The 16,740-nt window shown below is 39.6% G+C and overlaps 1 protein-coding gene across 14 annotated transcripts in view; it reads left to right on the top strand.

Moving 5' to 3' along the window:
* Positions 1–16,740, top strand: part of ATG7 (autophagy related 7) — a 238,976-nt gene that overhangs the window by 66,274 nt on the left and 155,962 nt on the right. For all 14 annotated transcript variants that reach the window (XR_005374573.1, XR_005374572.1, XR_005374581.1 and 11 more), the window contains one exon: positions 13,175–13,255. Coding sequence is in view for 3 of the 14 variants with exons in the window: in XM_038565624.1 (XP_038421552.1) it covers positions 13,175–13,255 (81 nt within the window). In the remaining 11 variants the exon portion in view is untranslated. The remainder of the gene's footprint in view (positions 1–13,174; positions 13,256–16,740) is intronic.

Raw genomic sequence — 16,740 nt, 5'->3', positions numbered from 1 at the left:
TCCCATAATGGAGAAGCAGCAGCAAGAACAGACCCTGGAATCAGCTGGATGGCAGTTTAAGTCCCAGCCATGCAATTATTGAGATGGCCTTCCTTGGCCAAGTCCCTAAACTTATCTGAGCCCCTGTTTCTCCATCTATGCAATGTGACAATAATACACCCCTCATGTGGTAGTTGCAGAGATGAGAGGTGATGTGTGCAGAGGGCTCCGCAGTGGTGCCTGGTGTGCCATAGGCCCTCAGTGAAGGGTGCTTGCTATTTTTGCTGTTGTTTATTATTGATTCCCTAGCCACATAAGAAGCCTTATGGGTATGCATGGGAAAACCATTAGAGGTGTCAAAAAGTAAGGTTTCTTCTCAGAAAAAGAATCTGAAGTATCATGAGGAAGATTCATCACAATGAGCTGTTGGTCGGGGAGGGGGGACAAAAGGTGGTGGAATGAAAATTTCAAATTCATGTTGCCCGGTCACTAGTTTTTGTTACTATGTTTTTGGAGGGATGAAGACATTTTCCAATCTTACCTTTTGGTAGTCATTTCTCTAGGACCCATATGTGTATTTCAGTGTGTAAGAGAAAGGCTGTCTCCATGGATGAAGCAGTGAAGGTGCCTGATAGTTCTGGCTGAGGGTCATGCAGACAGACTCACGTGAAGCTGAGGGCGAGAGTAGGGTGGCGCATTCAGCCCACATTTGTCTCCTCCTGCCTCCTGTCATCTACGATAGCCCTATCATTTTTCAATTGAGGATTTGAATTAGAAGAGGGGAAATTATTTGCCCACAGTCACAGAGAGGTAGTGGATGAGCCAAAACATGAACCTAAACTTGACACTCCTACTGGTGTTCTTCATGAGGTTTTATGAGTGAAACTTCCCTGGCCTGCCCATTGGGAGTGTTACCTTCTGGTCGCTACACCAGCCCTCTTGCAGTAAGTCGCCCGTCAGATACCATGTGTTAGGTTACTTACCCTCCCAAAGCCTCGTTTCCCGTATCAGTAAAAGCAGGTGTCTTACCTTGTATCCAGGATTATGCCTCCCATAAGGTTTTGTAAGCCATAAAACACAGTGCAAGTGTGGCTTTCCAGTCTGCCTCACACGGACTGTGTGCCATTGTGTAGCATTTATCTGACATGACTGTGTTCATCTTTCTAAAAACATTTCAGGCAGGACCCAGCAGACACTATAATACCTCTCCATGGCAAGAAAGCTGTCCTCTAGAGCTGACCTCTGCTACTTATGCTCGAAGCTCATTTGAATCCCTACCCACTTCCCCTCTTCACATGTCTCTACCCCTTTCTCCTGACCTTGAGCTGTGCCCTCATCGCCCTTACAGATTTCATACTGAGAAAGGCCTTAATTAGATTTTCAGTCATGCCCCTGCACTTCTCTCCTTAAGTCCTTTATGTTAAATCACCACAGCTGTAGTTTCCTTAGTTCTGAGGCCAGAGGGCAAAACAGTCTCTTTATAGAAGGGGTCCAGTGTCAAAATGCATGTACCCATGTTTCTAAAGTACTATGGCAACTAATCCCTCTCAGTGTCATTTACCCCCATTGAGCCTCACAATTGTTTGTCATTCACCAACTCTTCTAGCTCTTTCTCCTCGTTTTCAAATGTCTGAAGGATTATTTTGGTTGTTGGCCATCTCTTCATTTGGTCTTTTCAAAGGCTGAAGAATAACCCAGCCATATATGGGAAAAGCCCAGCGCTTGTGTGTGATTAGTTGCTTACATTATTTCAAGTTTCAAGCCTTTATTTTTAGCTACTATCTAAAAAAGACAGTGGAGAAAGAACTTTAAAATTAATCAGTGTTGTGTGGTTCCTATTTATAGACTTTAAATTTCTTCTTTTTTTTTTTTTTAAATGGAGTGAGTCCATTTCTGCAACTGTGTTTTGATTAGGAGAACATCGTTTCCACAAAAACACTGGGCTGTGTTGCAATGCCCTGCTGCAGACTCAGCACTTCTCTCCTCCTCTTCCTGGCTCTCCAGATTTCCTCTTGGAGAGGAACTTGGTAAACCCCTTTGTGTGCCTTGCATACAAAGAACAACCCGTGAGTTCCCTGAGCTCATTTTTTTTTTCTGTTCCCCAAAAGAGAGTGTGTGTTAATTGGCCCCTGTGGAATGAGCTGTAGTAGAAAAGTGATAGCCCTTGGATGGGAATCACAAGGCCCCCCACTAGCAGCTCATTGTGTAATCTGGAGAAAGTTGCTTAACTTAGCCTGTGGGCTCTGTGTCTCTGCTTTCTGTGTCAGACCAGGGAGGCCTGAGGATTACTTGGTTGATCTGCCTGTGGAACCACAGGCAGAATTTGGCCCATCCAGAGATTGGCCAAGTGTAGGAAAAGGCTTGATTAGGCCCTGACATTCAGTGATAGCCTGAAAAAAACTTGATTGATTTTGAAAACCATGAGAAAACCATTTGAGGGTAAGAAAATAGGCTTATGGGCTTATTCTTTTTTAAAACTGTCTGGCCCAGTGTACATAGTAGGGATTGTGCAAGCAGCCAACAATAAGCATAACTCTTTTTGTCTGTAAAGGCAATGATTTGGGTAATTTAAATCATCATTTTATTGATGTATAAAGTGTGTCAAATCCTACAAATCATTAAGTATACAACTTGAATTATCACAAAATAAACACTACTCATGTACCCAGCATACAGATCAAAATAAAATGTTATCAAGTATTCCCAAAGCCCCTTCATGATTCTTGCAATTATGATTGCATACTTCCTACGCAGAGGCAAGCATCTCTTGATTCTCAACACTGTGGGAGACTTTTGTCTAATTTTGAACTTTCTTTTTTTTTTTTTTTTTACAGGTTTTATTTATTTATTCATGAGAGACAGAGAGAGAGAAGCAGAGACACAGGCAGAGAGAGAAGCAGGCTCTATACAGGGAGCCTGACGTGGGACTTGTTCTTGGGTCTCCAGGATCACACCCTGGGCTGAAGGCTGCACTAAACCGCTGAGCCACCCGGGCTGCCCCAATTTTGAACTTTCTGTAAATGAAATCATCTAATGTAGTATACTCTTTGGAGTTTGGCTTCTTTTGTAGAGAGAACTTTTTCACTGCAGATCTTACCATAGTATTGTTCCTTCTGCTTTCCATCAAGTAGAATCTTTAACAAAAAAAAAAAAAAAAAAGTTATCTTTTCCTGGCTTTCAGGGTGGTGGCTGAGTTCCATGAGGTCAGACCCTTTTTTTCCTGGTTCTTTGGTGCTGGCACAGCTCAAGAGTTATAAAAGGTACAGGCTACTCTTGATATCTCCAGGAAGTTGGTTTTCAGGTTTATAAGAGATCCTGAATGTGACAGAAATTGGAAGCCTGTGAAGTTACTGATCATTTGACTAGACCTCCCTCAAAAAATGAAAAACAAGGTGGCACTACAACAGTCCTCCAAACACCATGGTCATTAATATAGCAGTCAGCTTTTATCCCGCTTGTGGACCAGGCAGTTCACATTTTTTGTCTTTGGGTGAATGTACTCTTGGCTCTCAAGTACTGATGAATAAAGACCCTGAATGTGTATGCCCTTCCTAGGGGTTTAGACTTGCCAACCCCATGGTTCTCTTGGGCTCTTGGATTCTTTCTTTTAATTACTTTCAGAAACACAGAACAAAGCCGGAACTAGGGCAGGACCCTGGGAGAGACCTGGCCTGGGAAATCTCTGAGACAAGTCTGAGACAGAGCTGGGGTTCCTAGCCATTCCTTGGACTGCTAGTTATTTGGCTTGTCTGCATAGGCTATGCCCCCACAAATCCTCAGGCCTTTAGCTTTGAATAAGCTCTTCTTATGTTGTCAGAAATGCTTATCGCAGTGTGCCTCTAGGGATATGGATGGACTGAACTGCTGAGGAAGGAGATGAAGAAGATAAGCAATAAAAGCCCATTTCCTGAGATGTAGCCCAAGAAAAGGAGTCTCCTTCCCTCTCTGCTTCTTTACCCTTCCGATTGATGATAATGGGAATGGCAGGAAAAATAAATTGTCTAAATGTCTGCTGTTTCTCCATATCAGATGCTGTGATTTGTGACCTATCCATCCTCTTAGACCGTTCAACCATCCCTTCAGCAAATGATGCCCAAACACTGTGCCAAGAACCTTGATGTTCAGAGAAGTTCAGCAACTGACACAAGGTCACCCAGTGTTTATTTCCACTTGGTTTTGGAATGATCTAAGTTGAAGGATATACTCCAAGCCATGTGGATGTAGTGGAGCCTCATTCCAGTGGGAGGCCCCTAAATAGAAGGAGGGATCTGGGTACAAGACCTGACAATGTCTGTGCTTTGTGTGGGGGCCCTAGAAAAAGAGAGGGTGATAGGCTTTCTTTGGAGAATGACAGAGGCAATGAATTACATATAGTACCAGAGTTCAGATGTGTCTTAGAGAGCATCTCTCATCCCAGAGGACTTGGACATAAGTTTATCAGTTCAAGGATGTTACTTGTGCTCACCTGATGAGGTTATCCTGTTTGAGAGGTCCCGTGTGAGAGGCAGCCTGTAGGCTTTGCAATCATATGGATCTGATTAGAATCCTAGGTTTGCTTCTTAATTGCATTTTCATCCATTCATTTTTTTGTCCTTATACAAAAGATTTGAGACAGCTCTTGTCACTTGTTACTGTGTGGCCTTGTGCAGGTTACCAATCCTCTCTGAATTTCACACTTTATGCCAGTAAAATGGGAATAATTATATAATAAACTCCTGGAACTAACATACAGATTACATCACATTTACTAAGCAATAGCACAGTTCTGGGCACATAAGGGATACTAGTAAATGTTTATTTTATCTTTCTCTTTCACTTTGAACTAAAATGGTAAAATAGAGCTTCTGTGTTCTCCTAAAGAGGGAGTTACAAAGATTCTTCATAAAACCCTGGAAGCATTGAGTGCATTGGAAAGAGTTGAAAAAGATTAACCAGCTCTATTCTGCAGGCTTTTTCTAAGAATAAGGCAGGCTCATTTCCAGCTCAGTCCTTCTGTCCCTCGGTGGCTCCATTTCAATAGCAAGAGGTGGATCATTGGTAGTCGCTGACACTGTTGTCTGAAACAAAGATGACTGACTATGCAGTGCCTGGGATTTTGCAATTGCTCAACTCCCCATTTTGGCATTGATTTTGATTAAGATTCTTTATTTTTTTTTTTTTTTTTTTTTTAGATTAAGATTCTTTCAACAGGGGATCCCTGGGTGGCTCAGCAGCTTAGTGCCTGCCTTCGGCCCAGAGCGTTGATCCTGGAGTCCTGGGATCGAGTCCCATGTTGGGCTCCCTACATGGAGCCTGCTTCTCCCTCTGCCTGTGTCTGCCTCTCTCTCTCTGTGTCTCTCATGAATGAATAAATAAAATCTTTAAAAAAAAATTCTTTTCAACATTCTAGAGTAATCTCTTGGAGTTTGGAGTTCGTCTTTATTTATGCAGACTCCAACTCTAGAAATGTTGCCAGATCTGATGGAAACTGGTGTGAAGTCAGTGCAGCAGGTTCAGTTGTGGCCGCACTGTACCTTCTCAGGGTGGCTGTTTGTCTGTGGACATTGGCTCTCTGCTTCCCATCAAGGCGGGGTGGGCTTACAGCTCAAGCTGATTTTACTCAGCTCTGGTGTACACACCGCCAGCAGTAGCCCAGAATGGAAGCAGCTCCTTCCTATACCTGATCTATTTATTTTGTAGCCAATTGGCTATAAATGACTGAAGATCTAATTTCATTTACCCAGACCCTGATAGCCACCAGGTACTGAGTTTTTGTTTTTGCAGGACTTTTTGTTTAATTTCTGTGCTTTCTTTTTCTTTCCTCCTCTCTTTTTATTTCCCGCATGCTCTGCAGCTCTCTTCCCCAGGCTTTGGAGCCAGAAGGAATAGAACTCAGATTCCTGGCTTTGCCACTGAGTGGTTGTGGAATCTTGGGCAAGCCATACTACTTCCCTGAGAAAGTCACAGAATGGTTTTGAGGGTAAATTGAGATAAATAAGTGAAAACACCCAAGAGCACAGGATGACAATAGTGCTCTCCTCCTTCTCTTCCCATTTTCCACATTATTCCAGAACATGCCTTCCCGTACAGCTTGCAAGAAGAAGAGCAGCTGTTTCTTTGAAAGGGAAAAAGGAGAGGGGTAAACACTGTAGGGGAGGCATAAGAGCAGCGGCAAAGATGGGCGAGAAGAGTGCTTGGTGAGTTTGAGGACCTGCAGGGCTGCAGGTGTGCCTGTAACACAGGGCTGAGAAAGCACAGGAGGATGGCGTGGGTGGAGGGGAGTCAGTCAAATCCTATAGGCATTTGAAAGCCATGGATCCTCACCCCAAGGGCAGTGGAAAGCCAGTGAGTGGAAAATCAGGAGATGGACATAATATGGTAAGATTTGGCTGCTGCCTAGAGAATGGCCTAGAGGAGATCTGAGCAGGTCTGGATATAGACTTGGAGTCTGCTACCCATTAAGTGAAAGACAGCCTAATCCAGGGGTTCCCACATCTGACTACATCAGAGTCACCTCTGGAGCCATTTCAGAATCACATTTCCTGGCCCTTTTCTGGATATACTGAATGCCAGCCTCCAGGGACGTTAGAAAAAAAAAAAAAATGGCTTCTTGGTGGCATCCTATGGGACAAAGTACATTACTTTTCAAGTTAACACAGACCAAATTCTGCTCTTTGAACATACCTTTGAATTTTGTGCTCCCACCAACTCAAGTTCTGTTTACAAAAGGACCCTTGCCACCTTGTCCCCAGCCCACACCACTAGCCCAAGCAGGTGTTCCTGCCTGTGAGCCTATGGAGCTAATTAGGCACAGCACAGGTGTGCCTAATGACTTGGGCTGGGACCACGCCCACTGTCCTGCTGGAACAGCTGGGGAGGGAGGCCAAAGAAAGTTTAAAGGCCCTCCTCTGAGACTTTTGCATATCTCCTGCCAGGTGTTTCATTTTGTTTTGTTTTGTTTTGTTTTGTTTTGTGTTTTTTTGTTGTTTTCTGGTGAGGGGAGCTTGTCCTTCTTACAAGGCAAATACCACCAGTGCCTCACTACTGTTGGACAACGGCAATTTCAACTCAGGCTGCTTTCGCCCTTGATGGAACCTGGGGGCCATGAGAGCTAAGGGAGCCAAGAAATGACAGCTAATTGTATTTCTTCTAGGTTCTGTCATTCCCAGGTGGGCTTTTAAATATTCAGGGGGGTAGCAAAAATTGGAGAGCTGATTTGTGCATGATTTTTTTTTTTTTTTTCTGAGGAAGGCAACACAGGAAACGGATGCTGGAGATTATTTTGAGGATGGGGAGTTGGGGGCAATAGGGACTTATATTTTTCATTTTGTGCCTTTCTATATTTTAAAAATGTTAAGATGATAAACAGGTTTTTTAATTACCCTTTTTGAGGTATAATTTATATAGCTCATTTAAATGTACATTTTAATGAGTTCTGACAAGTGCATACACATATATAACCACTACCACCCCAAGTGAGATGTTGAATCTTCCCAGTCAACCCCAAAATTTCCTTTGTGGCTTTTCCCAGGTAATACCCCACCCTCATCACCAGGCAACCACTGATCCATATCCATGCAGGCCATTTAAATTTCTTCCTTATTCTTTCCCGTATTAAGAGGAAAAAAACTTATTGTAAATTAAAAAAAAAAAAAAAAAAACATGTAGAGAAGCAGGCAACATTTGGCTCCTCTAAGAAATCTCTTACTAGCCCCAAAGCTAGATAGAGAGGCAAGGCATTTGTGTTTGTAAAATCTACAGTTTTTCCCCTTCAATACAGAGGAGGTCACGTAAGAGGAAATTAAATATGTAAATATTTTTTAAATATGAAAATGGGAGTAAATATCCTGTTGAGCATGAGTTGTTTTTTGTTTTGTTTCCTGTCATGTGCATTGCTTTTATTTATAGGTAGAATTTTTAAAAAGCTGTTTAGTGCTAACCCTCCTGTATGGAAAGATTGACAGCAAATACTAGTAATAGAATAAAAGTTTACAGTGAACTGTGTGCATTCCCCAAAGTTAGAGAATTTACCTTGAGCAGTATCCAGAGGGCTTACTTATTATTAGTTCTTGTGTGGATAGAGAAATGACTTTACTATCATTTCATAAAACCTTTTGAATGTTATTTTAGATGTGGGCAAAATTTGGTGAGTGTGGTGCTATTTTTAGAAAATGTGGAAAAAAATGAGAAGTTTGCTAAAAGCTGCTTCCATCTGTTTTCTGACGTCTAACAGGTGATGTTGAGTGGTCTAGCGCAAACCACAGGAAGGTGTAAATACAGTTGGTAACTAAAAGCTCCTGTTTCATGTGCTTGCCTGATGAGAATCACCTGGGGCTCTTATTAAACATTCGGATTCTCAGGCCGTACCCCAGGCCTTACCCCAGCCCTTTTGAATCAAGTTCCAGAGAGGAATTATTTCTGATCAGGCAAGTTTAGAAAAACACTGAGCATATTGCTTCACATTGTACACTTCTAAGTAGGAGGTGATGGTGAATTTTTCTCTACCCAAGCTAAGGACAAATTTCTAGAATTTCTTGGATTATGAATTGGGGAGTGGCCGCTTAAATAGATGTGAACATATTAGGATTTTGCATAGGGTACCTGGATTTTAGATTGCTCTGTGATTTCTGTGTGTATCTAAGGAAGGAAGGTGCTAAAACTTTAAAATAACAACCTCTGCTCTTCAAGTTTTATACGATTATTGTAGGATTGAGGGAATGCAGAGCTTTTTGTGGAAGTTCTATGCACTTTTAATACTGGGGATTTAAAGCATTGTTGATGGGGAAGGGCTTCATATTGCCTGGAAAATGTGAATGGTGCTAAATTGGAGTTCTTCTTGTGGTATGAGACTTGTTTTCTCTGTATAGTTCAAATATGAGTAATTTGGTAGGCTTTGGGATGTTTGTATTTTTCTCATTTCATAATAATATGTAGCCTCTTTTATAAACATCTCACTGTGCTTTGGGCAAATGCAAATAGTTCAACCTGTGTCTTGCCCTTTAAAAGCAAGAGAAATAAATGTTTTTGTTAATTGTAGCACACAAACTGATTCTAAAATTCATATGGAAAGACAAAGGACCCAGAATAGCCAAAATAATCTTGAAGAAGAACAAAGGTGGAAGGCTCACACTTCACCAGTTTCAAAACTTACTACAAAGCTACTATAATCAAAACAGTGTTGTACTGTCATTAGAATAGATATATAGATCAACCAAATAGAATTGAGAGTCGAGAAATTAATTCTTATATTTATGGTCATTTGATGACCATTCAATTGGGGAAGAATAGTCTTATCAATGAAGCATTGGGACAATTGGATTTCTACATGCAAAGGAATGAATTGAGATGCTGGTCTCCTACCATATACACAAGTTAATTCAAAGTGGATCATAGACATAAATGTAACAGCTAAAACTATAAAACTAGAAGAAAACATAACCTTCATGACCTTGGGTTAGACAAGGTCTCTTACATATGACACCATAAGACAACCAAAGAAAAAATAAATAGGACTTTATGAAAATGAAAAGTCCTGTGCATCAAAGGACACTGTCAAGAAATTGAAAAGATGACCCAGAGTGAGAGAAAATATTGCAAATCTTATCTGAAAAGAAACTTGTATCCAAAATGTTTTTTAAAAACTCTAAAAATTCAACAATAAAAAGAAAAACCAAATTTAAAATTTGTCTAAGAATTTGCAAAGTCATTTCTCCAAAAAAGATGTATAAATGGTCAAGAAGCACACAGAAAAATGTTCAGCATTATTAGTCATTAGAGAAATGCAAATGAAACCACAGTGAGATACCACTTCAGACTCACTAGGATGGCTGTAATCAGAGACAGTAACAAGTGTTGACCTTATAGGCGAGAAAGTAATACAGTATGGTCACTTTGGAAAACAGTTTGGCAGTTCCTCAGAATGTTAAACATACAGTTACCATGTGACTCATTAATTCCTAAAATAATGGGAATTCTTGTATATACCCAATTTTGTAGATACCCAAAAGAAATGTCCAACTGATGAATGGATTAAACAAAATGTGGTATATCCGTATAATGGAATATTATTTGGCAATGAAAAGGAAGTACATATCCAGGATATATATGGATGAAAACTTGCTAAGTAAAAAAAAGCCAGTCTTGTATAATTCCATTTATAGGGAATATGCAAAATAGACAAATCAGTAGAAATAGAAAGTAGACTAGTGGTTGCCAGGGCCTGGGAAAAGTGAAGAATGGGGACTATTTTGGGGTTCTGGATTTATTTTGGGGGTGATGAAGTATTCTGAAATTAGATATTAATGATAATTGTACTATTCCATGAATATACTAAAATCCTCTGAGTCGTATACTTTAAAAAGATGAATTTTATGGTACGTGAATTATGTTGTAACCTTTAAAAAAAAGATTTTATTTATTTATTCATGAGACACACAGACATAGGCAGAGGGAGAGGCAGGCTCCCTATGGGGAGCCCAATGCGGGACTCCATCCCAGGACCTCGGATCATGACCTGAGCCACCCAGGTGTTCATAACCTGTTGTTTTCTTAAAATAACTATTACACAGGTATTTAGTGATAAATATCAAAAAGAAGGATTTCAAATGATGGAGACATGATCTCTAAGCTTGGTGGTAGGTAGATTGAGGATTTATGAAAGGTGTGTTTGCATTGAGCAGCTTTTAAGGAAGATGGAGATTTGGCTGTGTAGCTCTTTCCAAAAAGAAGAGTTCCAAGTCACAGAATTTAGCATGAGATAAGGTCAGGAACTTGGGAAAGTCTTTGGAAGGAAGTTGTAGTTCAGCTTAGTAGCTGTATGGGGATTGTGAGCAGTTTCAATTTGAGACATAATTAGAAAGACAGGATGGTCCCAGATTAGTGTGTGTGGGGGTTTCTGAATGCCAGCATAAGGAATTCTCTGCCATATTTGTTTCAGCTATAGAAATCGATAAAGTGACACACCTAGGAGCTGTGTATTACAAAAATTATTCAATGGCAGAGTGTAGCATTATGTGGAGAGGAGGGAGCTCACCTATGAAATACCCATTAGGAGTCCGATGCAATTGGTTTGAGAAGAAGACTTTCCTTTTTGAAATTACCTAAAACTAATTACTTTGAGCTCTGGGCCTTCTGATACCAGCTTGGTGAATTTAAAAGGCCTCACACACAGATGTTATTTTACTTCATTTCCTGGGAAAATGAATCACAGTTTCCTAGTAAAGAGCTGTCTGGGGGTGCTAAACAATAGTGTGTGGCCCATGCTTGGCCAATCCATTCATTTTGGTTCCTTTTTCTTCTGTTGCTCACCACCTGTGTTTTTTGTTTTTATTTTTTTCTTTCCTGCCTTCCTTCCTGCTCTAGCTTGGTCTTCTGTCTCCCTTCCCTTCAGCCTTACCTCCCATCTGCAAATATGAGACAGTTTAGCAGAGAAAATTACCAATATTTCTTTATACAACATAAAACTTGTTATTAGCTGTAGGAGAAAAAAGGATGAAGAAAACCTTTTTGCGAAGCCTATATGGAGACATTAACATAGGCTGTATCAACAAACATTTTAATGGAAAATGTGTAAAATATAGTAACATTTTTGGAGAATTTAATATAAAAGTTTATATATATTATATAAATATATAAAATATGAAAGTAACTGAGAAGTGAGAAGGCTCACTTTGCCAATATTTTTAAGCCTCTAACTTCTTGATCTCATGAGGGTCTCAGCATTCCTATTTCTGACTAATCCTTCTTAGAAGTTTGAGGTCTCCTGTTTTGGTGTCCTTGAATAGCAAACTTAAACCCAGACTGTGCCTCCAGTACTGTATAATGAAATGGTCACTACATTCCTGAGATTTAGGGAACTAAAAGATTGTCACATTTTCAAAGCTCACAATGAGGCCATCTAACTAAAACCAGCTGTCTAATTTATCATTTCTACCAAATGCTCTTTTGATCTTGGATTATACTGATAAGGATATTTAAAAGATAGCCATAGCCATGTCTGTACAGGTTCAATTTTCTAGTATGAACATGCAATTAGACCATTAGATCCAGTGTGGGTGTGAAGATGGAGTTATCTCAATGCAGAAGGAAGCCTTTTTCTTTAAAGAGTTTGTCAGGTTTTGTTTGTTTTTATTTTGGGGGAGTGTTGGTAGGGCAGCCAAAGGCAACAAGGATATGTGGCTTGGTTCTTTTGCTCTATTCAGGTGAGACTGTCAATTTGTGCTGAGACCTAATATTGAAGACAAACCTGTGGTATCCTGAGAGAAAGGGAGGGAAAGGGTAGGTAGCAGAAGGAAACTGGGCCAAGTTGAGGGTTAAGACGCCTCCTTTTGAATCTTAGCTTTGTCACTTTCTATTTTCCTCAGCCAACTTGTGTCACCTTTCTGAGCCTGAGTTTTATGAAGATGGGGGCAGTTGGGAAGATGAAATAAATTAACTCATGAAAGGATTCATGTTATCTGATTTACTATAAATGCTGAGTCCTGTGAGACTTCATGGGGTTTACCATTCATATTTTTCATAATAATATGTTAATGATCTACGCAGCAGTTTAAAACTTCCCATTTGGCATACTATAGTTCTAGAGAGATATGATGTTCTCAGTAAATTACGTAAATCATAGTTTTTGAAACCTGGTTATGGCAGATATCCTGGGACAGTGAGTTGCAGTCCAGAAATTTATGCTCAAGGTGGCGCTGTTTCCTCATAAATTTGGTGATGTTTTGCATTGTATCCCTGTCCCAACTCAAGCAAGTAACTAGATGTATATTTAGGACCATCTCTGCCTGATGTAGTCTCCAGACCTTCTCACCTGTGATGCCCCACCCAATATCCTATCCAGGTACACACACTTACCATATTCACTGTAACATGTATGTGACAGTTGCACCATCATGAACTAGTTAACCTGTTTTATTTTTTAAGACATTTGTTACAATGATACTTTACAGCATATCGCTTTCTTTTTGTATTTTGGAGTTTTTAGGTCTCAAATACGTAAAAAGATTGTGGGGCCTGGTTCTTGATGGCATAAAGGACATGATACAGTTCTTCCTCAAACTGATTATAATACAAGGAAAAATGTCCATGCTGAACTTCATTTTTGCTAATCTGTGTCAAGACCACCATATTATTTCCCACTTTTTGTCAGAAACTACAAATATATTTCACAGGTATGGGCATTCTGAGCTTGATGTCAATTGTTTTGCTTTGTTTTTAGATCCGGGGATTTCTGTCACGGTTTGATAATGTTCTTCCTGTCAGCCTGGCGTTTGACAAATGTACAGCTTGTTCTTCCAAAGTAAGTCATTCGGCATTTGAAGGACTTGTTTTTTAAAATGAGCCTATCATCTTTACTAGCCAGAGCACTGAAACCAACTGAGGACTTTTTGGAGGGGGAGAGGGAAGGTCTAAAATACCAGAGGAGATTTGTCATTCATGTGTATTCATTGTCACAGAGAAATCAGCCTGAGAAAGTTTAATTTATAGTGTACAAAGAGAGATTGAATTAGATATTGTAGATATCTGTATCAATACTTGCCTCATAATAATTTTGGCTTGAATATGAACGTTACTAGGTTTTGTTCCTCCTCAGAAGTTCCTTGCTCACATGGACCATCCTAGAGCAATTTGTAAGTGTTATCAGAGGAGGGAGTTAAACCAGGCAGTCCTCGTGGTTTTGTCTTTGGGAGATCTACATAATGACAAAAAGTAAACAGAGATTAGGGGCCTGGCTAGGGAGCCCATAAAAGGGCCCCTTTTGCTTTGATCTTTCCAGAGGCTCTAAAAATAGAGCTGGTATGTACCCCATTGTAATGGGAAACGGCTGATGTATCTCAAAACTACAGTTGATGGCATCTCCTTTTTTAACAGGCCTAGAGATAGGCTGAGTTATTTGTGACTTTATACTGTGTGTTATTGCTAATTTTCTTTTGTATGCCTCTTTAAGCCTTCTGATGCCCAGTGATTTAACTTGGGCTTTTAAAACTCAAGCTTTTTGGTAAGACTTTCATGTACAAGTGTTATGCAAAATAGTATTAGGGTCATTAACCCCTAAGTCTGGCATCTCACTTCTAACTCAGGATTTCTTTGCCTTGGCCTACGACATCTAGCAGTATGGAAGGGATTGAGGTCTTGGGAAATTATCTCCATTCTGAGTTGATAAGCTTTTTTTTTTTTTTTTTTTTTTTTTTAAGACTTGACTTGGTCATATCCTATGAGAAGCATAATCCTACCCAGTCTTAAAAAATTAATTCAGATTGAGAATGCTGATAAATTTGGTTAATTTTAGGTGTTCAAACATTGAGAATAACTTTTTTCTTCAAAAAGTAAACTAAGCTGTTTTATCATTGTGCATCCCAAGCATCAATATTGAGATTTAAAGCTTGCCATTTGTCAGTAGTTACCCACAAGCTCATTCTTTTTGCCATCTCTTTGAGGTATCTTATATCTGTTCACATCAAGGCGTCAAGGATATCTGTACACTTCTGTCTTCAGAAATGCAGATTTTAGGATTATATGTTTTTTAGAGAGCACATTATTTTTCTTTGAATGGCTAAGCTAATTGGTCTCAAAATAACTTGGCAGTATTAGTTTTCATACTGAAATCATTTGGCACAGGTGCCAGAAGTTTTTCTGTGGCTTTATGTAGATCATGCATCTCAATGAAATAAAGATAATTGGGTTCTGTAAGTGAAATGCAAACACTCATTCTTTTTTGTTCTCTTTCTAATTAAATTAGCCCTTGAGATACTGTTTATGAAAGAATCACAGGCATACTAGCTAACTGAGGTCCCTTATATTCTTTGAAAGAATCGCTTTGCATTTTTCTTTCACACTTATTGTAAGCATTAAACTAAATATAGGTATCACTTTTTTGTTAGCGAAGTTAATTCCTCTTGGTGGTCATTCTGAGAGTCCTGCTTTACATAAACATGCTGGACGATTTAATACAAACTGCCTTGAATTTTAACAGCTGTGCTATTCCCAGAGCGATCACTTTTCATGTGGTCTGGGTATTAAATTTCTTTTGTGCTGAAAAGGTTGCTTCACTGGTGCATGTATTTCCTTACAGTAGAAACACAGCATTTACTTACTTGGCTAACTTCTTTATTCGCTTAGGAGAATGTCATTCTCTATTATCTGCAAACCCAACATTAATACTTTGAAATGACAAATCCAATTGCAGTTTCATCTCTGTGCATGTGAATTTTTCTTAATACATACTTAGCATAATATTTTCATACTGAGTCATATCATAGTTATTGTTTCAAAAAGATTCTTGGGGCTAAAAATGACTTTTTAAAAATTCTCCTTTGATATCCATGAAGTAATTTTTTTCCTTTGGTAGTTTTTGGTATTTTTGCCTCCCCTCCTCCCCCCCCAGACCAGAGTCATACTTGTGTTTGATTTAACACAAAGACAAAGATGGGGAGATAGAATAAGTTCTGCTGAGTGATAATGCTGTGTTCCTTAGCATATTTTATATTTGTGTATGTGTGTGTGTGTGTGTGTGTGTGTGTGTGTGTGTGTGTAGAGCTTTTATAAGGCCTGGGGAGAATGCAGTTCTCTGCTATGTCAGGGAAGGCTGAATCATCCATACACAAATTGTTTATTATCTTGTTTGGTTTTAACTTGGCATGTAGCCAGATGAATTGTTCTTACAGAAAAAATACTGAAGAATCTGGAGGGAGTTGGGTAGTAAAGAGGCACTTTCTTTTTTTTTTTTTTTTTTAAATTTATTTTTTATTGGTGTTCAATTTACTAACATACAGAATAACCCCCAGTGCCCGTCACCCATTCACTCCCACCCCCCGCCCTCCTCCCCTTCTACCACCCCTAGTTCGTTTCCCAGAGTTAGCAGTCTTTACGTTCTGTCTCCCTTTCTGATATTTCCCACACATTTCTTCCCCCTTCCCTTATATTCCCTTTCACTATTATTTATATTCCCCAAATGAATGAGAACATATAATGTTTGTCCTTCTCCGACTGGCTTATTTCACTCAGCATAATACCCTCCAGTTCCATCCACGTTGAAGCAAATGGTGGGTATTTGTCATTTCTAATAGCTGAGTAATATTCCATTGTATACATAAACCACATCTTCTTTATCCATTCATCTTTCGTTGGACACCGAGGCTCCTTCCACAGTTTGGCTATCGTGGCCATTGCTGCTATAAACATCGGGGTGCAGGTGTCCTGGCGTTTCATTGCATTTGTATCTTTGGGGTAAATCCCCAACAGTGCAATTGCTGGGTCGTAGGGCAGGTCTATTTTTAACTCTTTGAGGAACCTCCACACAGTTTTCCAGAGTGGCTGCACCAGTTCACATTCCCACCAACAGTGTAAGAGGGAGGGTTCCCTTTTCTCCGCATCCTCTCCAACATTTGTTGTTTCCTGCCTTGTTAATTTTCCCCATTCTCACTGGTGTGAGGTGGTATCTCATTGTGGTTTTGATTTGTATTTCCCTGATGGCAAGTGATGCAGAGCATTTTCTCATGTGCATGTTGGCCATGTCTATGTCTTCGTAAAGAGGCACTTTCATTCCAATTTCTGTTTATTGTCTTACAAGACTTTCTAAAATCTAAAAGCACGGAATTTCAAAAAATCTTATTTGAAGGTATATGAGTTGTTTTTAGTTCTAAAAAGGAATTTAGTGCCAACTAAAGTTTTTGTGGATTGCTACCATAGGGAAAAATAGAATTTTAAAACCAATATTCTTGAAACAATTTCTCATAATACACTTATTTAGTTATTAATAGCCTTACATCTAAATATTTTGGGGGA

This window comes from Canis lupus, chromosome 20, assembly GCF_011100685.1.
Source record: "Canis lupus familiaris isolate Mischka breed German Shepherd chromosome 20, alternate assembly UU_Cfam_GSD_1.0, whole genome shotgun sequence".
Taxonomy (NCBI): domain Eukaryota; kingdom Metazoa; phylum Chordata; class Mammalia; order Carnivora; family Canidae; genus Canis; species Canis lupus.
This window is presented reverse-complemented; position numbering and strand designations above follow the sequence as displayed.